Genomic DNA, 23,664 nt, shown 5'->3' on the forward strand with positions numbered 1-23,664 from the left:
CGGCAATTCCTGGATCTTTGGATCCTCCTTCGAGGAGTGCATCTACAAGTGGGCGTGGAGGATATCATCTTGTGGAAACACACGTCCTCTGGGAGCTACTCGGCGTCTTCGGCGTATAATGTGCACTATTTGACAGTCACCCATTCGGCCATGTACAAGGTGGTCTGGACAGCCTGGGCCCCCCCGAAAGTAAAATTTCTCGCATGGCTTGCCATCCAAGACAGGTTATGGACATCCGCTCGCTTGGCCAAGCGAGGGTGGCCAAACAGTGGCCCGTGCACCTTCTGTAGGCGTGAACAAGAGACAGTTGAGCACATTTTCTTTCAATGTAGATACACCTTGAGAGTTTGGGAGATGGTCAGAGCTTGGCTTCAACTCATTGATTTGGATACTTCAGGTTGGGCGGCTTACAGGAGCATCCATGCATGGTGGTGTGAATCGGCTTCCGCCCACAGTGCTCACAAAAAAGTGATGCCATCTATCTTCATGCTCGTTTCGAAAGCAATTTAGGATGAGAGGAACGCACGGGTCTTTCGAGGCCGCTCCGCTCCAACGTTCACCACCCTCCAAGCAATCAAGCACGAGGCGATGCTATGGGTCCGGGCAGGGGCAAAACATTTGGGGTGTCTGATGCCGGGAGAGTAACGGCTTGTACTTTCTTTCTTTGCGGCCTTTTGGCCGGTGCTTAAAAACCCTGTTAAACCTCCTTCTTATTTAATGAATGGGGCAAATCTTTTGCCTCCGTTTCAAAAAAAAAAACAGCCACAGGTTACACGCGCGGGTGCCAACAAACGTGCTTTATTTCACTTGCGCGGCAAAAACTAGTATTCTTTCGTCCAGAATAATAATGGAAAGATCTCTGTCAGAGAAGGAATAATCTGACAGATGTACGTGCGTGCGTGCGACCCCTTCCCGGACGTGCCAAGCATCTTCTTCTTTCTCAAAGAAAGACAGAAAGAAATCGTTTCTTAACTGACGGGAGGGCAGACTGATGGTCTGATCTCCTTCGTTAGAATTCGGTCACGTTCGATTCGAGGGAAGCAGCAGGACGATCTTTCAAGGCGGGAGCATCTCTCTTCTTACCCGATCCGGTGTGATTGTTTCGTGGAAGGAAAACAAACAAAACTCGTCATCTCGGATGATTTCGTCCGACCCGCACCTAACCGAGATAATCCCCCATCCGTGCCATAAACATCACTACTAGGAGTAACATGCATGGACAAGTGTGGTGTGGTTGACCGGCAGCCCGCAGCCGGCGCCTAGCTTTCAACTTCAAGACGTGGGCAAGTGTGTCTGGAGCGGCGGTGCGGCCGGTTGACTCCTTCAGTTTGGCTGGCACAGTCACGTGAAGGTGGCCGTTGCCGCATCTTGGTGCGTCTCTCTCCAGATCCACAGCAGAAGCCAACCAGTGAACGTGCCGGTCACCAAAAAGTAGATTGGACCAGCAAGAACGGACGAGGGCACCCAAGGTTTGCTCTTTCCACACACACACTTTCACTCTAGCTGGCTCGGGGCCGCCTGCTGGGTTCTCCGCAGGCCGCAGCCAGGCCACTTGTACGTCAGGATCTCATCACAAAAGAGGGACAGGAAACTAAATACTCGCAGCCTAAATTAACTGATGATGTAGAGATGACAGTACAATCTATCTCCAGCAGCAATCGCATTGGCCGCATTTGTCAGCATTATAATGGGAAAACACAACACGAGAGATGATAATCGACGAGCTGATCATTTACATGTTTCGCACAAAGGGAGCCTGGCTGATTTAGGAACTCTTGACGAGGTATTGTACAATGCATACATGTATGTGTCACTGACGCTCAAGAGCTCGGGGCTCGGCGCTGGTCTCCCAATCTTTACTTTCAGAGCAATTCCATCCATCAGCATTTCCACTGTTTTAGCGCGACTGGGCGCGCACCTTGAGCTTGGGAGCATTGACAACTCAGTACGTCTTGTACAATCCCATAAGAGGCTTCTCCCTGTCCTCCACTCTTTTCCGAGCTGCTTCCCGCGCTCTGAGTGCCGCCTCCTCCTCCTTGGTAACCACCTTGGGCTTCTTGGTGTCCTCTCTTTTTCTCTTGTTAGCGGCAAGAGCTGACGGAGCACCCTTCACAGCTCTCATCGGGTTCAGTGGTTTCGTTACGACCACACCTGGGGCTGGCCCTCCTTTAATACCGGCGACAGGCCCGCTTCCACCAGCCGGTTTTGGTTGTGAGGTCGACGATTGGGCAACATTAGTTTTTGAGGTTTCCGCCCACTTGTATGCCTCTTCCTGGGTGACCCATTTGCCTGCTCAGCGGAAAAAAAACATAAATATCAATTATAATAAATAACCACTCTAGAAGCCATGACGGGAACGAATTAGAAATCTGATGTGTCTGCTTAACGAAAGTACCTAAGCCGTCAGAATAATAGAATCCAGAGTTCGAGTCGTAGTAAAGTCCAGTAGACTTATCATAATAATATCCTGAAGTTGAGTCAAATACCCATCCTGCAGAGATCATATTTCAAACATGTTAAAACACAGAAAAGAAACTCAGTGTAAAAAAAAAAAGCATTCAGAATGACATCAATACATTGTCTTGGTACCAAGCATGACCAGAGGGTATATCAGTCTATGCAGAGTATACTTCATATTTCATACTCCCTCCGTTCCAAAATGTAGTGCTTCCTCTATTCCCATGCTTCAACTTTGACCATAAATTTAACCAACGAGACCGACTGCGGCGGGAGAAAAAATTATATAAATTTAACCAACGAGACCATGTTAGTAATTTTTGCTCCCGCCGCAGTCGGTCTCGTTGGTTAAACTTATGGTCAAAGTTGGAACAGGGGAAGCGCGGGCGCACTATATTTTGGAATGGAGGGAGTGCTAGGGATAATCCAGATAAAGGTTCATATTGAAATGGTATTACTAACATGTAGTCTTTGAAATCTGGTTCCTGGTAGAGCCAGAATTAATATGCTAGAAAAATATGAACGCTTAATTGTTGGACAAGAGGACACTTTGCTGAGGTACAGTTCATGAAAAACCTAACATCTTTCAGCTAACTGATGAATGTTGTCTTAAGACATTTTGATGCCCATATTTGTTGTCCTATCATATAAGAATTTGTTGACACATTTTCTTCCAAGTAGGGGCATTTGGCTTATACAGGAATAAAAGAAAGCAGAACCAGCAAAAAGATATACTTGAATGGGTGATTTAATCATAAGAAACAAGTGGAGCTTGGAAAACTGACGATACATAGCAGGTTATTTCTTGGTTCAGCCATCACATTCTCCTGCTGTGATGTGGCCATCTGGCTCGGAACTAAGCAAGTGAACAACTAAAATCAGTAGGAGAGAAGTCAGCAAGGTAATGAAAGCTCAAGGGTGAACAAGGGAGAAGCTTATAATAGATCGAGATCTAATTTGTGCTATACAAATCAAAGATAACTATGCACGCAATGGGAAATAAAGGATGCAGTGCAGTAGGTATTCAGGTATTAAAGAGCCAAACCTTCTCCAGGTGCTGCAGAACTGTCACCATCAGTGTTTCTCTGATTATTCTCTAAATCTTTCTGGTAACTCTTGTTAGCTTTCTGCAGGGAAAAACATTAAAAATATAATCAGGAATGCCACCCCCATAACTCAGGAAAAAAATGTAACAAGAGATGATGTAAAGCTAGAAAGAAAAGCCTGCATGTTGTAACAATCTAGCAATGTTTCCATTTACAAATCTAGTTTATGCAAGATATGTATGTCATGGCTGGACTTAACTGATGGACAGCAATACACAGAAAAATGCAGTGAATTACGAACTTACAGCCTCTATCAGTTGGAGAGCTTTTGCTGCTTGTTGCTGCTCCTTTTCCTTGGCAGCGCCATCCTTTTGCATCGTAGACAATCTTTGGGTGACATTGTCCTTGTGGCGTTTGCCGAGTTCATGTGTTCTGATGCTGAATGGATTGTTCGATATGAAGATTTTGCACAAGTCGCACCATTTGTTTCCTTGGCTCACCCAATACTGAAAAAGAAGACCAGAGAAGTTATTAGTCCCCAAACTTAAATTGAAGAACTGCTGTCCAAGACCATAACAGAGCTTATACAGAACGGCCTGTAAAATATTGCAGATGATTTTTCAAAGGCAAAAGGAAATTTCACTATTTCTACCAAAAGACAAAGATCACATGATATCGACACGACACCAGGATGTATTGGCACTCCCACCCACTAACCTCAACTTGAACTTGTTACAAATTTCCCAGTCTTAACCTAGCACGCATGAAGTGCCTAACAATCTGTAGTTCTGCGTCCCCAAGCTACACTTTCCAACCAACTCCGCCACATTGAACCGTCCAAGACATGCACAAGCAAGCGAACCTAACCCTAATTCCGCTTATTCGGAGTCCAACCCTAATTTTCCCAGACACGCGAACCCGGAAGCTAGACCGCGCGAGGCCCGAGCCATCAGCTAGCCAAAGTAAGATCTCTACTCTAAGAACACGGCCGCGGTAAGCCGGTAACAATCGCGAGACGCGCCCCAAATCTGTGCGCGTGAATCGACCGCGCAGCCGCGGATGGGTAACGCGCGGCCTCGGATTTCGAAGGGGGGAGGGAGATGGGGGAGTACCTCGGTCATGGCGGGCAGAGGCTCCGCGCGGTCGGGTCGTGGGGCTTCGCCTCCTGCTGCGGCAGATCGCCGGAGCGGACGAGCTGGGGTTTGATTTTGGCGTAGGGTGGGCGGAGCGGACGGTCGGGGTTCGGGGCGGAGGCGCTCGAGAGTCGACAGGTTATTCTGCGCGACGGGTTGGCTTTGGACTTCCGGGTTTAGTTCAGAGTGACGCTCGTGTGGGACGAAACCGGAACGGACACGAGCAACAGTCGCGGAACACTACTCCATCAGTTGCTCGTAATTCATTTACACAATGTGTGTATATTTCAGCTGTTGTATTGTTCAGACAAGTTCATCACACTCGAGAAAATATGTAGCACAATATTAACACCATGCACTACTTTCAGATGGTTAAGGCATATCGGTACACAATAGTTCAGAGTAGGAAAAAAAGAGCAAAATGGGTGTTCTGAATTGAAATTTTAGATCACATACAACACAAAAGGGCTCATTTCAAACAACCCAACAAATTCATGAAAATATGGTGCATGGCAAGACTCATTGAAGGCGTGAAACTATCGTATGGATTTTATCCTGCCTTGGAATCTGCCAAAAGCTTTTTGGCATTCTGGATGTATGATGTCAGTCCACCATGAATCCAGGATAGCTTGAATTAAGTTGGCAAACCTGCACAATGAAAACTTCAGCAGGAAAAGAACAATCTTTACTTTCTTACGCAGATGTGCGTATGAAATCTCGTTGACTTCAAACAGAAAGCTACTAACAGACAAGCTTGCATGTGCCTTTGATATAAAAACTTGTCACAATAAAGTAGCTATATATTTTTGGTAGTTCGTTAGTAAATATCCGTTGCAAGTATGAGACCCATCATCCATGCAACATAAGTAGTGAAATATTTCAAGGATACAACCAAAGACACACCTAGTCAAAGAAACTTTTCTTGTCATCATCGACACAACAAGAAAGTTCATTAAGTAGTCATGCACCGATAAAAATGACCGGATGACATCAATAAGCCAAGAACCTTATCTTCTCCACACCATATAAATAGATAGGCTCAGACGGTTTGCTTCTTTTCTCAAACCGCTTCACTATATATTTGCGTCAGAGAACCTTCACGGAGAAAACAAAAACTGAGTTTGGAAATAAACAAAAAGAAATTTACTCATGCAGTGAAGAGCATTAAGTAACCAATGGGATCACCTCTGAAGAATGAATGGAAAACAAAAGTATACGTTCGGGAAATCTCAAATTTAGGCCAGGTTCTAATTTGGAAGTTCAGTGCCTTATAATCATGAACCCTGGTTGTTTCTGGCGAAACAAGGAGAATGTTCTCTGACTTAAGATCCGTGTGAATAAGCTACAGGTCATGCATAACTGCAGGGGTAAGAAAAATAGAATTGTTATGTATAGGTACAAAAGAAGAAAAAAGAATAGGTGCTTATAACTGGCGGGTACAGACAAAAAGAAACAATTTAGGATACCACTGCACGGTTTCAACAAAATAGTAATTTGTCTAATAGAACAAACTGCAAAATTAAACCGAATACTCAACTATCTTTGGTTCACCGTGTATATGATCTTGTTTCGAGCTCTTGAATTTAAAAGGGAACAATCAGTCAGTAGTTATACCCTAATGAAGCATCATTTAGTCCGAAATAACTAACACTCTATCAGCCTATCTCAAATACAAAAGCAAAATAGCGAATCGCCCCAAGAATTACCATTTTCTTCTTTAGTTCCTTTCACTTCTCTAGCTCTTTACTCTTTAGTTTCTCAGACTTCCATATATTTCTCCAATGATTTATTTTTCTGCATCTTCTCCCACTATTCCTTGGCTTATAACCACCACGCATGAGAAGAGTGCCAGATCACCTTAATAAAAAGTGATGTATGCATGAGGGAGTCCTGGCCTAGGGGGTCCTCGGGCGTCCGGTCTATTGGATATGGGCCGGACTGACGGGCCGTCAAGATATAAGGCGGAAGACCACTTCTTGTGTCTGGTATGGACTCATGTATGCGTGGATGGCAAGTGTAGATGTCCGGATATGCTATTTCCTTTCTGTTAAACCGACTTTGTACAACCCTAAGCCCCTCTGGTGTCTGTATAAACCGGAGGGTTAGATCGAAGGCAGGACAACAATAACATTATTAGGCTAGCCGAGCTAGGGTTTAGCCACTACGATCTCAAGGTAGATCAACTCTTGTAATCATCATATCCTTCGAATATAATCAAGCAGGAGTAGGGTTTTACCTCCATTAAGAGGGCCCAAACCTGGGTAAACACTGTGTCCTTTGTCTATTGTTACCACCGATCTCTAGTCATACAGCTTGGGCCCCCCTACCCGAGATCCGTCGGTTTTGACACCGACATTGGTGCTTTCATTGATAGCTCTGTTGTATCATCGACAATGGGATTGATGGCTCGTCTCTTTATCAGCGATGATGCTAGGTCCAGGGAAACGTTTCTCCCCAGACAAGTGTTTGTGATCGGTGGCTTCGTGCGTGCAAACTCGACCGGGCACCTTGAGCAGGTCGACAGTTACGCCCCCGACCACCAGATCAGGTTTGGAAACGTGAACTACGTCGCTGACATCCGAGGAGATCTAATCTTCGAAGGGTTTGTGGCCTCGGTTGCCACTCCCTGTCTCCATGAAGAAGTCTCTTCGGATCCCCTGTTAGATCCCGTTCGAGGGTCAACCCCCACACCTGCCTTGGCCTTAGATCCGGGGCAGATCATATCGTTCGAAGACGGAGGCGTCGGCCCCGCTGGACTGGGGGGGCAGCAAGCAAATCCAACGACCAATGAAAGCAAACAAAAGAAAACAAAGGCCGAAATAAGCGCAAGTGTAAGAGATCAAAAATCACCTTCGCTGAACTATTGGAAAAATATCAAAAGAAGAGTGTAGAGAAGACCAAATCATGCAAAGAATTCAAGATCACCCCCAAGGCGCAAATATGAGGATCGGTATTGCCAAAGTGAGAGTTTTAATGCAACATATTCATATCCTTATTTTGGTCCGCCAATGCCAGTGTCGTGGATGCCTCCCTATGCTCATATAGAATCATATCCATCATGGGACAAGTATGATACAAGGGCACATTCTCCATCTTATTTTCAGACCATCTCACCAACATTATGCAGCTTCGGGAGGATCAACATTTGAACAATCACATGTTAAAGATGTTGGAAATATGCCCTAGAGGCAATAATAAAATGATTATTATTATATTTCCTTGTTCATGATAATTGTCTGTTATTCATGCTATAATTGTGTTATCCGGAAATCGTAATACACATGTGAATACATAGACCACAACATGTCCCTAGTGAGCCTCTAGTTAACTAGCTCGTTGATCAACAGATAGTCATGGTTTCCTAACTATGGACATTGGATGTCGTTGATAACGGGATCACATCATTAGGAGAATGATGTGATGGACAAGACCCAATCCTAAGCATAGCACAAGATCGTGTAGTTCGTTTGCTAGAGCTTTTCCAATGTCAAGTATCATTTCCTTAGACCATGAGATCGTGTAACTCCCGGATGCCGTAGGAGTGCTTTGGGTGTACCAAACGTCACAACGTAACTGGGTGACTATAAAGGTATACTACGGGTATCCCCGAAAGTATCTGTTGGGTTGACACATATCGAGACTGGGATTTATCACTCCGTATAATGGAGAGGTATCTCTGGGCCCACTCGGTAATGCATCATCATAATGAGCTCAATGTGACCAAGTGTTTGGTCATGGGATCATGCATTACGGTACGAGTAAAGTTACTTGCCGGTAACGAGATTGAATCCTCAACATCGTGGTTCATCCGATGAGATCATCGAGGATCATGTGGGAACCAACATGGGTATCTAGATCCCGCTGTTGGTTATTGATCGGAGAGTCGTCTCGGTCATGTCTGCATGTCTCCCAAACCCGTAGGGTCTACACACTTAAGGTTCGGTGACGCTAGGGTTGTAGATATATTAGTATGCGGTAACCCGAAAGTTGTTCGGAGTCCCAGATGAGATTCCGGACGTCACGAGGAGTTCCGGAATGGTCCGGTGGTGAAGAATTATATATAGGAAGTCCAGTTTCGGCCATCAGGAAAGTTTCGGGGGTCATCAGTATTGTACCGGGACCACCGGAAGGGTCCCGGGGGTCCACCGGGTGGAGCCACCTATCCCGGAGGGCCCCATGGGCTTAAGTGGTAGGAGGAACCAGCCCTTGGTGGACTGGTGCGCCCCCCTTGGGCCTCCCCCTGCGCCAAGGGTTGGAAACCCTAGGGGTGGGGGGCGCCCCACTTGGCTTGGGGGGCAAGCCACCCCCTTGGCCACCCCCCCTTGAGATCCAATCTCTAGGGGACCGGCGCCCCCCCAGGGCCCCTATATAAAGAGGGGGGAGGGAGGGCTGCGCAACCCTGCTCTTGGCGCCTCCCTCTCCCTCTGCAACACCTCTCCCTCTCGTAGAGCTTGGCGAAGCCCTGCCGAGATCGATGCTACTTCCACCACCACGCCGTCGTGCTGCTGGATCTCCATCAACCTATCCTTCCCCCTTGCTGGATCAAGAAGGAGGAGACGTCTTCCCAACCGTACATGTGTTGAACGTGGAGGTGTTGTCCGTTCAGCACTAGGATCATCGGTGATTTGGATCACGACGAGTACGACTCCCTCAACCCCGTTCTCTTGAACGCTTCCGTGCGCGATCAACAAGGGTATGTATATGCTATCCTCTCTCTCGTTGCTAGATGACTCCATAGATTGATCTTGGTGAAGCGTAGAAATTTTTTATTTTCTGCAACGTTCCCCAACAGTGGCATCATAAGCTAGGTCTATGCGTAGTTTTCTTTGCACGAGTAGAACACAAATTTGTTGTGGGCGTACATGTTGTCAATTTTCTTGCCACTACTAGTCTTATCTTTGTTTCGGTGGCATCGTGGGATGAAGCGGCCCAGACCGACCTTACACGTACGCTTACGTGAGACAGGTTCCACCGACTGACATGCACTAGTTGCATAAGGTGGCTAGCGGGTGTCTGTCTCTCCCACTTTAGTCGGATTGGATTCGATGAAAAGGGTCCTTATGAAGGGTAAATAGAAATTGGCATATCACGTTGTGGCTTTTACGTAGGTAAGAAAGGTTCTTGCTAGAACCCTATTGCAGCCACGTAAAAACATGCAACAACAATTAGAGGACGTCTAACTTGTTTTTGCAGCATGTGCCTTTGTGATGTGATATGGCCAAAAGTTTGTGATGAATGATATATATGTGATGTATGAGATCATGTTCTTGTAATAGGAATCACGACTTGCATGTCGATGAGTATGACAACCGGCAGGAGCCATAGGAGTTGTCTTAATTATTGTATGACATGCGTGTCAATGAATAAACACCATGTAATTACTTTACTTTATTGCTAAACCGTTAGCCATAGTAGTAGAAGTAATTGTTGGCGAACAACTTCATGGATACACAATGATGGAGATCATGGTGTCTTGCCGGTGACGAAGATAATCATGGCGCCCCGAAGATGGAGATCAAAGGAGCAATATGATATTGGCCATATCATGTCACTATTTGATTGCATGTGATGTTTATCATGTTTTTGCATCGTATTTGCTTAGAACGACGGTTGTAAATAAGATGACCCCTCATAATAATTTCAAGAAAGTGTTCCCCCTAACTATGCGCCGTTGCGAAAGTTCGTTGTTTCGAAGCACCACGTGATGACCGGGTGTGATAGATCCTAACGTTCACATACAACGGGTGTAAGACAGATTTACACATGCAAAACACTTAGGTTGACTTGACGAGCCTAGCATGTACAGACATGGCCTCGGAACACAAGAGACCGAAAGGTCGAACATGAGTCGTATGGAAGATACGATCAACATGGAGATGTTCATCGATGATGACTAGTCCGTCTCACGTGATGATCGGACACGGTCTAGTTGAGTCGGATCATGTATCACTTAGATGACTAGAGGGATGTCTAATCTGAGTGGGAGTTCATTAAATAATTTGATTAGATGAACTTAATTATCATGAACTTAGTCTAAAAACCTTTGCAAAATGTCTTGTAGATCAAATGGCCAACGCTCATGTCAACCTCAACTTCAACGCGTTCCTAGAGAAAACCAAGCTAAAAGATGATGGCAGCAACTATATGGACTGGGTCCGGAACCTGAGGATCATCCTCATAGCTGCCAAGAAAGCATATGTCCTAGAAGGACCGCTAGGTGACGCACCCATCCCAGAGAACCAAGACGTTATGAACGCTTGGCAGTCACGTGCTGATGATTACTCCCTCGTTCAGTGCGGCATGCTTTACAGCTTAGAACCGGGGCTCCAAAAGCGTTTTGAGCAACACGGAGCATATGAGATGTTCAAAGCGCTGAAAATGGTTTTCCAAGCTCATGCCCGGGTCGAGAGATATGAAGTCTCCGACAAGTTCTACAGTTGTAAGATGGAGGAAAATAGTTCTGTCAGTGAGCACATACTCAAAATGTCTGGGTTGCACAACCGCCTGTCCCAGCTGGACATTAACCTCCCGGACGAGGCGGTCATTGACAGAATCCTTCAATCGCTCCCACCTAGCTACAAGAGCTTTGTGATGAACTTCAATATGCAGGGGATGGTGAAAACTATTCCTGAAGTATTTTCAATGCTGAAATCAGCGGAGGTGGAAATCAAAAAGGAACATCAAGTGTTGATGGTCAATAAAACTACTAAGTTCAAGAAAGGCAAGGGTAAGAAGAACTTCAAGAAGGACGGCAAGGGAGTTGCCGCGCCCGGTAAGCCAGTTGCCGGGAAGAAGCCAAAGAATGGACCCAAACCTGAGACTGAGTGCCTTTATTGCAAGGGAAGCGGACACTGGAAGCGGAACTGCCCCAAATACTTAGCGGACAAGAAGGCCGGCAACACTAAAGGTATATGTGATATACATGTAATTGATGTGTACCTTACAAGTACTTGTAGTAGCTCCTGGGTATTTGATATCGGTGCAGTTGCTCATATTTGTAACTCAAAACAGGAGCTGCGGAATAAGCGGAGACTGGCGAAGGACGAGGTGATGATGCGCGTCGGGAATGGTTCCAAGGCGATGTGATCGCCGTCGGCACGCTACCTCTACATTTAACTATGGGATTAGTTTTAAACCTCAATAATTGTTATTTATTGCCAACTTTGAGCATGAACATTGTATCTGGATCTCGTTTAATACGAGATGGCTACTCATTTAAATCCGGGAATAATGGTTGTTCCTTTTATATGAGAGATATGTTTTATGGTCATGCCTCGATGGTCAATGGTTTATTCTTAATGAATCTCGAACTTGATGTTACACATATTCATAGTGTGAATACCAAAAGATGTAAAGTTGATAACGATAGTCCCACATACTTGTGGCACTGCCGCCTTGGTCACATTGGTGTCAAGCGCATGAAGAAGCTCCATGCTGATGGACTTTTATAGTCTCTCAATTATGAATCATTTGACACATGCGAACCATGCCTCATGGGCAAAATGACCAAGACTCCGTTCTCCGGAACAATGGAGCGAGCAACCAACTTATTAGAAATCATACATACTGATGTGTGCGGTCCAATGAGCATTGAGGCTCGCGGAGGATATCGTTATGTTCTCACTCTCACTGACGACTTGAGTAGATATGGGTATGTCTACTTGATGAAACACAAGTCTGAGACCTTTGACAAGTTCAAGGAATTTCAGAATGAGGTAGAGAATCAACGTGACCGAAAGATAAAGTTCTTACAATCAGATCGTGGAGGAGAATATTTAAGTCACGAATTTGGTACACACTTAAGGAAATGTGGAATCGTTTCACAACTCACGCCGCCTGGAACACCTTAGCATAACGGTGTGTCCGAACGTGGTAATCGCACTTTATTGGATATGGTGCGATCTATGATGTCTCTTACCGATTTACCGCTATAATTTTGGGGATACGCTCTAGAGACAGCTACATTCACTTTAAATAGGGCACCTTCTAAATCCGTTGAGACGACACCGTATGAATTATGGTTTGGGAAGAAACCTAAGCTGTCGTTTCTAAAAGTTTGGGGATGCGATGCTTATGTCAAGAAACTTCAACTTGAAAAGCTTGAACCCAAGTCGGAAAAATGCGTCTTCATAGGCTACCCTAAGGAAACCATTGGGTATACCTTCTACCTAAGATCCGAAGGCAAGATCTTTGTTTCCAAGAATGGGTCCTTTCTGGAGAAAGAGTTTCTCTCGAAAGAAGTAAGTGGGAGGAAAGTGGAACTTGATGAAGTACTACCTCTTGAACCGGAAAGTAGCGCAGCTCAGGAAGATGTTCCTATGGTGCCTGCACCGACTAGAGAGGAAGTTAATGGTGATGATCAAGGTACTTTGGATCAAGTTACTACTGAACTTCGTAGGTCCACAAGGACACATTCCACACCAGAGTGGTATGGCAACCCTGTCTTGGAAATCATGTTGTTAGACAACGGTGAACCTTCGAACTATGAAGAAGCGATGGCGGGCCCAGATTCCAACAAATGGCTTGAAGCCATGCAATCCGAGATAGGATCCATGTATGAAAACAAAGTATGGACTTTGACAGACTTGCCCGATGATCGGCGAGCGATAGAGAACAAATGGATCTTTAAGAAGAAGACGGACGCGGATGGTAATGTTACCATCTATAAAGCTCGACTTGTCGCTAAGGGTTATCGACAAGTTCAAGGGGTTGACTACGATGAGACATTCTCTCCCGTAGCAAAGCTGAAGTCCATCCGAATCATGTTAGCAATTGTCGCATACTATGATTATGAGATTTGGCAAATGGACGTCAAAATGGCATTCCTTAACGACTATCTTAAGGAAGAACTGTATATGATGCATCCAGAAGGTTTTGTCGACCCTGAGAATGCTAACAAGGTATGCAAACTCTAGCGATCCATTTATGGGTTGGTGCAAGCATCTCGGAGTTGGAACATTCGCTTTGATGAGATGATCAAAGCGTTTGGGTTTATGCAGACTTATGGAGAAGCCTGCGTTTACAAGAAAGTGAGTGGGAGCTCTGTAGCATTTCTCATATTATATGTAGATGACATACTTTTGATGGGAAATGATATAGAACTTTTGGACAGCATTAAGGCCTACTTGAATAAGTGTTTTTCAATGAAGGACCTTGGGGAAGTTGCTTACATATTAGGCATCAAGATCTATAGGGATAGATCGATACGCCTCATAGGTCTTTCACAAAGCACATACCTTGATAAGATATTGAAGAAGTTCAATATGGATCAGTCCAAGAAGGGGTTCTTACCTGTGTTTCAAGGTGTGAAATTGAGCTCAGCTCAATGCCCGACCACGGCAGAAGATAGAGAAAAGATGAGTGTCATCCCCTATGCCTCAGCTATAGGGTCTATTATGTATGCCATGTTGTGTACTAGACCCGATGTAAACCTTGCTGTAAGTTTGGTAGGAAGGTACCAAAGTAATCCCGGCATGGAACACTGGACAGCAGTCAAGAACATCCTGAAGTACCTGAAAAGGACTAAGGATATGTTTCTCGTATATGGAGGTAACGAAGAGCTCGTCATAAAGGGTTACGTCAACGCTAGCTTCGACAGATCTGGGACTCTAAGTCACAAACCGGATACATGTATATTTTGAATGGAGGGCTAGTAAGCTGGTGCAGTTGTAAGCAAAACGTCGTGGCGGGATCTATATGTGAAGCGGAGTACATGGCAGCCTCGAAGGCAGTGCATGAAGCAATCTGGATGAAGGAGTTCATCACCGACCTAGGAGTCATACCCAATGCGTCGGGGCCGATCACTCTCTTCTGTGACAACACTGGAGCTATTGCCCTTGCCAAGGAGCCCGGGTTTCACAAGAAGACCAGGCACATCAAGCGTCGCTTCAACTCCATTCGTGAAAATGTTCAAGATGGAGACATAGATATTTGCAAAGTGCATACGGATCTGAATATTGCAGATCTGTTGACTAAACCTCTTCCGCGAGCAAAACATGATCAACACCAGAACTCTATGGGTGTTCGATTCATCACAATGTAACTGGATTATTGACTCTAGTGCAAGTGGGAGACTGTTGGGAATATGCCCTAGAGGCAATAATAAAATGATTATTATTATATTTCCTTGTTCATGATAATTGTCTGTTATTCATGCTATAATTGTGTTATCCAGAAATTGTAATACACATGTGAATACATAGACCACATCATGTCCCTAGTGAGCCTCTAGTTAACTAGCTCGTTGATCAATAGATAGTCATGGTTTCCTGACTATGGACATTGGATGTCGTTGATAACGGGATCACATCATTAGGATAATGATGTGATGGACAAGACCCAATGCTAAGCATAACACAAGATCGTGTAGTTCGTTTGCTAGAGCTTTTCCAATGTCAAGTATCATTTCCTTAGACCACGAGATCATGTAACTCCCGGATGCTGTAGCAGTGCTTTGAGTGTACCAAACGTCACAACGTAACTGGGTGACTATAAAGGTATACTACACGTATCCCCGAAAGTATCTGTTGGGTTGACACGGATCAAGACTGGGATTTGTCACTCCGTATGGCGGAGAGGTATCTCTGGGCCCACTCGGTAATGCATCATCATAATGAGCTCAATGTGACCAAGTGTTTGGTCACGGGATCATGCATTACGGTACGATTAAAGTTACTTGCCGGTAACGAGATTGAACGAGGTATTGGGATACCGACGAACGAATCTGGGGCAAGTAACGTACCGATTGACAAAGGGAATTGTATACGGGATTACTTGAATCCTTGACATCGTGGTTCATCCGATGAGATCATTGAGGAGCATGTGGGAACCAACATGGGTATCTAGATCCCGCTGTTGGTTATTGACCAAGGAGTCGTCTCGGTCATGTCTGCATGTCTCCCGAACCCGTAGGGTCTACACACTTATGGTTCGGTGACGCTAGGGTTGTAGAGATATTAGTATGCGGTAACCCGAAAGTTGTTCGGAGTCCCGAATGAGGTCCCGGATGTCACAGGAGTTCCGGAATGGTCCGGAGGTGAAGAATTATATATAGGAAGTCCAGTTTCGGCCAACGGGAAAGTTTCGGGGGTCACCGGTATTGTACCGGGACCACCGGAAGGGTCCCGGGGGTCCACCGGGTGGTGCCACCTATCTCGGAGGGCCCCATGGGCTGAAGTGGGAGGGGAACCAGCCCCTGGTGGGCTGGTGCATCCCTCTTGGGCCTCCCCCTACGCCTAGGGTTGGAAACCCTAGGGGTGGGGGGCGCCCCACTTGGCTTGGGGGGCAAGCCACCCCCTTGGCTGCCGCCCCCCTTGAGATCCAATCTCTAGGGGGGTGGCGCCCCCCAGGGCCCCTATATAAAGAGGGGGGGGGAGGGAGGGCTGCGCAACCCTGCTCCTGGCGCCTCCCTCTACCTCTGCAACACCTCTCCCTCTCGTAGAGCTTGGCGAAGCCCTGCCGAGATCGCTGCTACTTCCACCACCACGCCGTCGTGCTGCTGGATCTCCATCAACCTCTCCTTCCCCCTTGCTGGATCAAGAAGGAGGAGACGTCTTCCCAACCGTACGTGTGTTGAACGCGGAGGTGCTGTCCGTTCAGCACTAGGATCATCGGTGATTTGGATCACGATGAGTACGACTCCCTCAACCCCGTTCTCTTGAACGCTTTCATGCGCGATCTACAAGGGTATGTAGATGCTATCCTCTCTCTCGTTGCTAGATGACTCCATTGATTGACCTTGGTGAAGCGTAGAATTTTTTTATTTTCTACAATGTTCCCCAACAGTGGCATGATGAGCTAGGTCTATGCGTAGTTTTCTTTGCACGAGTAGAACACAAATTTGTTGTGGGTGTAGATGTTGTCAATTTTCTTGCCACTACTAGTCTTATCTTGTTTTGGCGGCATCGTGGGATGAAGCGGCCCGGACCGATCTTACACGTATGCTTACGTGAGACAGGTTCCACCGACTGACATGCACTAGATGAAAAGGGTCCTTATGAAGGGTAAATAGAAATTGGCATATAACGTTGTGGCTTTTACGTAGGTAAGAAACATTCTTGCTAGAACCCTATTGCAGCCACGTAAAAACATGCAACAACAATTAGAGGAAGTCTAACTTGTTTTTGCAGCATGTGCCTTTGTGATGTGATATGGCCAAAAGTTTGTGATGAATGATATATATGTGATGTATGAGATCATGTTCTTGTAATAGGAATAACGACTTGCATGTCGATGAGTATGACAACCGGCAGGAGCCATAGGAGTTGTCTTAATTATTGTATGACCTGCATGTCAATGAATAAACACCATGTAATTACTTTACTTTATTGCTAAACCGTTAGCCATAGTAGTAGAAGTAATAGTTGGCGAACAACTTCAGGGAGACACGATGATGGAGATCATGGTGTCTTGCCGGTGACGAAGATGATCATGGCGCCCCGAAGATGGAGATCAAAGGAGTAATCTGATATTGGCCATATCATGTCACTATTTGATTGCATGTGATGTTTATCATGTTTTTGCATCTTATTTGCTTAGAACGACGGTAGTCAATAAGATGACCACTCATAATAATTTCAGGAAAGTGTTCCCCCTAACTGTGCGCCGTTGCGAAAGTTCGTTGTTTCGAAGCACCACGTGATGACCGGGTGTGATAGATCCTAACGTTCACATACAACGGGTGTAAGACAGATTTACACATGCAAAACACTTAGGTTGACTTGACGAGCCTAGCATGTACAGACATGGCCTCGGAACAGAAGAGGCCGAAAGGTCGAACATGAGTCATATGGAAGATACAATCAACATGGAGATGTTCACCGATGATGACTAGTCTGTCTCACGTGATGATCGGACACAGTCTTGTTGAGTCTGATCATGTATCACTTAGATGAGTAGAGGGATGTCTAATCTGAGTGGGAGTTCATTAAATAATTTGATTAGATGAACTTAATTATCATGAACTTAGTCTAAAAACCTTTGCAAAATGTCTTGTAGATCAAATGGCCAACGCTCATGTCAACCTCAACTTCAACACGTTCCTAGAGAAAACCAAGCTGAAAGATGATGGCAGCAACTATACGGACTGGGTCCGGAACCTGAGGATCATCCTCATAGCTGCTAAGAAAGCATATGTGCTAGAAGGACCGCTAGGTGACGCACCCATCCCAGGGAACCTAGACGTTATGAACGCTTGGCAGTCACATGCTGATGATTACTCCCTCGTTTAGTGCGGCATGCTTTACAGCTTAGAACCGGGGCTCCAAAAGCGTTTTGAGCAACATAGAGCATATGAGATGTTCAAAGAGCTGAAAATGGTTTTCCAAGCTCATGCCCGGGTCGAGAGATATGAAGTCTCCGACAAGTTATACAGTTGTAAGATGGAGGAAAATAGTTCTGTCAGTGAGCACATACTCAAAATGTCTGGGTTGCACAACCGCCTGTCCCAGCTGGACATTAACCTCCCGGATGAGGCGGTCATTGACAGAATCCTTCAGTCGCTCCCACCTAGCTACAAGAGCTTTGTGATGAACTTCAATATGCAGGGGATGGTGAAAGCTATTCCTGAAGTATTTTCAATGCTGAAATCAGCGGAGGTGGAAATCAAAAAGGAACATCAAGTGTTGATGGTCAATAAAACCACTAAGTTCAAGAAAGGCAAGGGTAAGAAGAACTTCAAGAAGGACGGCAAGGGAGTTGCTGCGCCTGGTAAGCCAGTTGCCGGGAAGAAGCCAAAGAATGGACCCAAACCTGAGACTGAGTGCTTTTATTGCAAGGGAAGCGGACACTGGAAGCGGAACTGCCCCAAATACTTAGCGGACAAGAAGGCCGGCAACACTAAAGGTATATGTGATATACATGTAATTGATGTGTACCTTACCAGTACTTGTAGTAGCTCCTGGGTATTTGATACCGGTGCGGTTGCTCATATTTGTAACTCAAAATAGGAGCTGCGGAATAAGCGGAGACTCGCAAAGGACGAGGTGACGATGTGCGTCGGGAATGGTTCCAAGGTCGATGTGATCGCCGTCTGCATGCTACCTCTACATTTACCTACGGGATTAGTTTTAAACCTCAATAATTGTTATTTAGTGCCAGCGTTGAGCGTGAACATTGTATATGGATCTCGTTTAATACAAGATGGCTACTCATTTAAATCCGAGAATAATGGTTGTTCCATTTATATGAGAGATATGTTTTATGGTCATGCCCCGATGGTCAATGGTTTATTCTTAATGAATCTCGAACATGATGTTACACATATTCATAGTGTGAATACCAAAAGATGTAAAGTTGATAACGATAGTCCCACATACTTGTGGCACTGCCGCCTTGGTCACATTGGTGTCAAGCGCATGAAGAAGCTCCATGCTGATGGACTTTAAGAGTCTCTCGATTATGAATCATTTGACACATGCGAACCATGCCTCATGGGCAAAATGACCAAGACTCCGATCTCCGAAACAATGGAGTGAGCAACCAACTTATTGGAAATCATACATACTGATGTGTGCGGTCCAATGAGCGTTGAGGCTCGTGGAGGATATCGTTATGTTCTCACTCTCACTGACGACTTGAGTAGATATGGGTATGTCTACTTGATGAAACACAAGTCTGATACCTTTGAAAAGTTCAAGGAATTTCAGAATGAGGTAGAGAATCAACGTGACCGAAAGATAAAGTTCTTATGATCAGATCGTGGAGGAGAATATTTAAGTCACGAATTTGGTACGCACTTAAGGAAATGTGGAATCGTTTCACAACTCACGCCGCCTGGAACACCTTAGCATAACGGTGTGTCCGAACGTGGTAATCGCACTTTATTGGATATGGTGCGATCTATGATGTCTCTTACTGATTTACCGCTATCATTTTGGGGATACGCTCTCGAGACACCTACATTAACTTTAAATAGGGAACCGTCTAAATCCGTTGAGACGACACCGTATGAATTATGGTTTGGGAAGAAACCTAAGCTGTCGTTTCTAAAAGTTTGGGGATGCGATGCTTATGTCAAGAAACTTCAACCTGAAAAGCTCGAACCCAAGTCGTAAAAATGCGTCTTCATAGGCTACCCTAAGGAAACCATTGGGTATACCTTCTACCTAAGATCCGTAGGCAAGATCTTTGTTGCCAAGAACGGGTCCTTTCTGGAGAAAGAGTTTCTCTCGAAAGAAGTAAGTGGGAGGAAAGTGGAACTTGATGAAGTACTACCTCTTGAACCGGAAAGTAGCGCAGCTCAGGAAGATGTTCCTATGGTGCCTGCACCTACTAGAGAGGAAGTTAATGATGATGATCAAGGTACTTTGGATCAAGTTACTACTGAACTTCGTAGGTCCACAAGGACACGTTCCACACCAGAGTGGTATGACAACCCTGTCCTGGAAATCATGTTGTTAGACAACCGTGAACCTTCGAACTATGAAGAAGCGATGGCGGGCCCAGATTCCAACAAATGGCTTGAAGCCATGCAATCCGAGATATGATCCATGTATGAAAACAAAGTATGGACTTTGACAGACTTGCCCGATGATCGGCGAGCAATAGAGAACAAATGGATCTTTAAGAAGAAGACGGACGCGGATGGTAATGTTACCATCTATAAAGCTCGACTTGTCGCTAAGGGTTATCGACAAATTCAAGGGGTTGCCTACGATGAGACATTCTCTCTCGTAGTGAAGCTGAAGTCCGTCCGAATCATGTTAGCAATTGCCGCATACTATGATTATGAGATTTGGCAAATGGACGTCAAAACAACATTCCTTAATGGCAATCTTAAGGAAGAATTGTATATGATGCATCCGGAAGGTTTTGTTGACCCTGAGAATGCTAACAAGGTATGCAAACTCCAGCGATCCATTTATGGGTTGGTGCAAGCATCTCAGAGTTGGAACATTCGCTTTGATGAGATGATCAAAGAATTTGGGTTTATGCAGACTTATGGAGAAGCCTACGTTTACAAGAAAGTGAGTGAGAGCTCTGTAGCATTTCTCATATTATATGTAGATGACATACTTTTGATGGGAAATGATATAGAACTTTTGGACAACATTAAGGCCTACTTGAATAAGTGTTTTTCAATGAAGGACCTTGGAGAAGCTGCTTACATATTAGGCATCAAGATCTATAGGGATAGATTGAGACGCCTCATAGGTCTTTCAGAAAGCACATACCTTGATAAGATATTGAAGAAGTTCAATATGGATCAGTCCAAGAAGGGGTTCTTACCTGTGTTGCAAGGTGTGAAATTGAGCTCAGCTCAATGCCCGACCACGTCAGAAGATAGAGAAAAGATGAGTGTCATCCCCTATGCCTCAGCTATAGGGTCTATTATGTATGCCATGCTGTGTACTAGACCTGATGTAAACCTTGCCGTAAGTTTAGTAGGAAGGTACCAAAGTAATCCCGACAAGGAACACTAGACAGCGCTCAAGAACATCCTGAAGTACCTGAAAAGGACTAAGGATATGTTTCTCGTATATGGAGGTGATGAAGAGCTCGTCGTAAAGGGTTACGTCGACGCTAGCTTCGACACAGATCTGGATGACTCTAGGTCACAAACCGGATACATGTATATTTTGAATGGAGGGGCAGTAAGCTGGTGCAGTTGCAAGCAAAGCGTCATGGCGGGATCTACATGTGAAGCGGAGTACATGGCATCCTCGGAGGCAGCGCATGAAGCAATCTGGATGAAGGAGTTCATCACAGGACCTAGGAGTCATACCCAATGCGTCGGGGCCGATCACTCTCTTCTGTGACAACACTGGAGCTATTGCCCTTGCCAAGGAGCCCATGTTTCACAAGAAGACCAGGCACATCAAGCGTCGCTTCAACTCCATTCGTGAAAATGTTCAAGATGGAGACATAGATATTTGCAAAGTGCATACGAATATGAATATTGCAGATCCGTTGACTAAACCTCTTCCGCGAGCAAAACATGATCAACACCAGAACTCTATGGGTGTTCGATTCATCACAATGTAACTAGATTATTGACTCTAGTGCAAGTGGGAGACTGTTGGAAATATGCCCTAGAGGCAATAATAAAATGATCATTATTATATTTCCTTGTTCATGATAATTGTCTGTTATTCATGCTATAATTGTGTTATCCGAAAATCGCAATACACGGGTGAATACATAGACCACAACATGTCCCTAGTGAGCCTCTAGTTAACTAGCTCGTTGATCAACAGATAGTCATGGTTTCTTGACTATGGACATTGGATGTTGTTGTAACGGGATCACATCATTAGGAGAATGATGTGATGGACACGACCCAATCCTAAGCATAGCACAAGATCGTGTAGTTCGTTTGCTAGAGCTTTTCCAATGTCAAGTATCATTTCCTTAGACCATGAGATCGTGTAACTCCCGGATGCCGTAGTAGTGCTTTGGGTGTACCAAACATCACAACATAACTGGGTGACTATAAAGGTATACTACGGGTATCCCCAAAAGTATCTGTTGGGTTGACATGGATCGAGACTGGGATTTGTCACTCCGTATGACGGAGAGGTATCTCTGGGCCCACTCGGTAATGCATCATCATAATGAGCTCAATGCGACCAAGTGTTTGGTCACGGGATCATGCATTACGGTACGAGTAAAGTGACTTGCCGGTAACGAGATTGAACGAGGTATTGGGATACCGACGATCGAATCTCGGGCAAGTAACATATCGATTGACAAAGGGAATTGTATACGGGATTACTTGAATCCTCAACATCGTGGTTCATCCGATGAGATCATCGAGGAGCATGTGGAAACCAACATGGGTATCCAGATCCCGCTATTGGTTATTGATCGGAGAGTCATCTCGGTCATGTCTGCATGTCTCCCGAACCCGTAGGGTCTACACACTTAAGGTTCGGTGACGCTAGGGTTGTAGAGATATTAGTATGCGGTAACCCGAAAGTTGTTCGGAGTCCCGGATGAGATCCTGGACATCACAAGGAGTTCCGGAATGGTCCGGAGGTGAAGAATTATATATAGGAAGTCCAGTTTCGGCCATCGGGAAAGTTTTGGGGGTCACCAGTATTGTACCGGGACCACCAGAAGGGTCCCGGGGGTCCACCGGGTGGGGCCACCTATCCCGGAGGGCCCCATGGGCTGAATTGGGAGGGGGAACCAGCCCCTGGTGGGCTGGTGCGCCCCCCTTGGGCCTCCCTTGCGCCTAGGGTTGGAAACCCTAGGGGTGGGGGGCGCCCCACTTGGCTTGGGGGGCAAGCCACCCCCTTGGCTGCCGCCCCCCTTGAGATCCAATCTCTAGGGGGGCACCCCCCCAGGGCCCCTCTATAAAGAGGGGGTAGGGAGGGTTGCGCAACCCTGCTCCTGGCGCCTCCCTCTCCCTCTGCAACACCTCTCCCTCTCGTAGAGCTTGGCGAAGCCCTGCCAAGATCGCTGCTACTTCCACCACCACGCCGTCGTGCTGCTGGATCTCCATCAACCTCTCCTTCCCCCTTGCTGGATCAAGCAGGAGGAGACGTCTTCCCAACCGTACGTGTGTTGGACGCGGAGGTGCTGTCCGTTCAGCACTAGGATCATCGATGATTTGGATCACGACGAGTACGACTCCCTCAACCCCGTTCTCTTGAACGCTTCCGTGCACGATCTACAAGGGTATGTAGATGCTATCCTCTCTCTCATTGCTAGATGACTCCATAGATTGATCTTGGTGAAGCGTAGAATTTTTTTATTTTCTGCAACGTTCCCCAACAAAAGACCATTTCAATCATAAGGAATCGGTCCAGAACTCGAGGGAGAAGAAAGAGGTGGTGAAGCAAGTTTACCGTGTTAAAAGAGATGGTCGTAAGAGTGCAACTTCAGATTTGATCTCAAATGAAAAAGAGCCAATTAAACTGTTGACATTTGCTACTAAAAGCAATGAGACGAAGCAACCAATTTTTGAGAGTCAAAGTGCCAAATCTGAAGAAAAGAAGTTCAGAGTGCACAAGGTAAAACAAGGATTTCCATTGCTTCAAACAAAATCGCAGCTGGGGTGCCCACTCGGCTTATCATATTGGCAA

General features: G+C 45.6%; 1 protein-coding gene across 1 annotated transcript; it reads right to left on the bottom strand.

Moving 5' to 3' along the window:
* Positions 1-1,607: 1,607 nt before the first annotated feature.
* LOC119337695 (zinc finger protein ZOP1-like) lies at positions 1,608-4,796 on the bottom strand. The gene is made up of 5 exons (XM_037609852.1): positions 4,616-4,796; positions 3,809-4,009; positions 3,503-3,584; positions 2,396-2,491; positions 1,608-2,289 (listed from the first exon to the last, which is right to left on the bottom strand). Exons 1-5 carry the CDS (start codon positions 4,622-4,624, stop codon positions 1,943-1,945), a joined length of 735 nt encoding a protein of 244 aa, XP_037465749.1. The 5' UTR covers positions 4,625-4,796; the 3' UTR covers positions 1,608-1,942.
* Between the last annotated feature and the right edge of the window lie 18,868 nt (positions 4,797-23,664).

This window comes from Triticum dicoccoides, chromosome 7B (genome assembly GCF_002162155.2).
Source record: "Triticum dicoccoides isolate Atlit2015 ecotype Zavitan chromosome 7B, WEW_v2.0, whole genome shotgun sequence".
NCBI classification, from domain to species: domain Eukaryota; kingdom Viridiplantae; phylum Streptophyta; class Magnoliopsida; order Poales; family Poaceae; genus Triticum; species Triticum dicoccoides.

What these genes read in the sequence shown, in the direction of transcription:
- LOC119337695 (XM_037609852.1), bottom strand. An exon ending in CTCTCCAACTGATAGAGGCT is followed by an intron (nt 3,585 to 3,808) that starts GTAAGTTCGTAA and finishes TTTTCCCTGCAG; the next exon opens with AAAGCTAACAAGAGTTACCA. An exon ending in CTATTATTCTGACGGCTTAG is followed by an intron (nt 2,290 to 2,395) that starts GTACTTTCGTTA and finishes TCCGCTGAGCAG; the next exon opens with GCAAATGGGTCACCCAGGAA.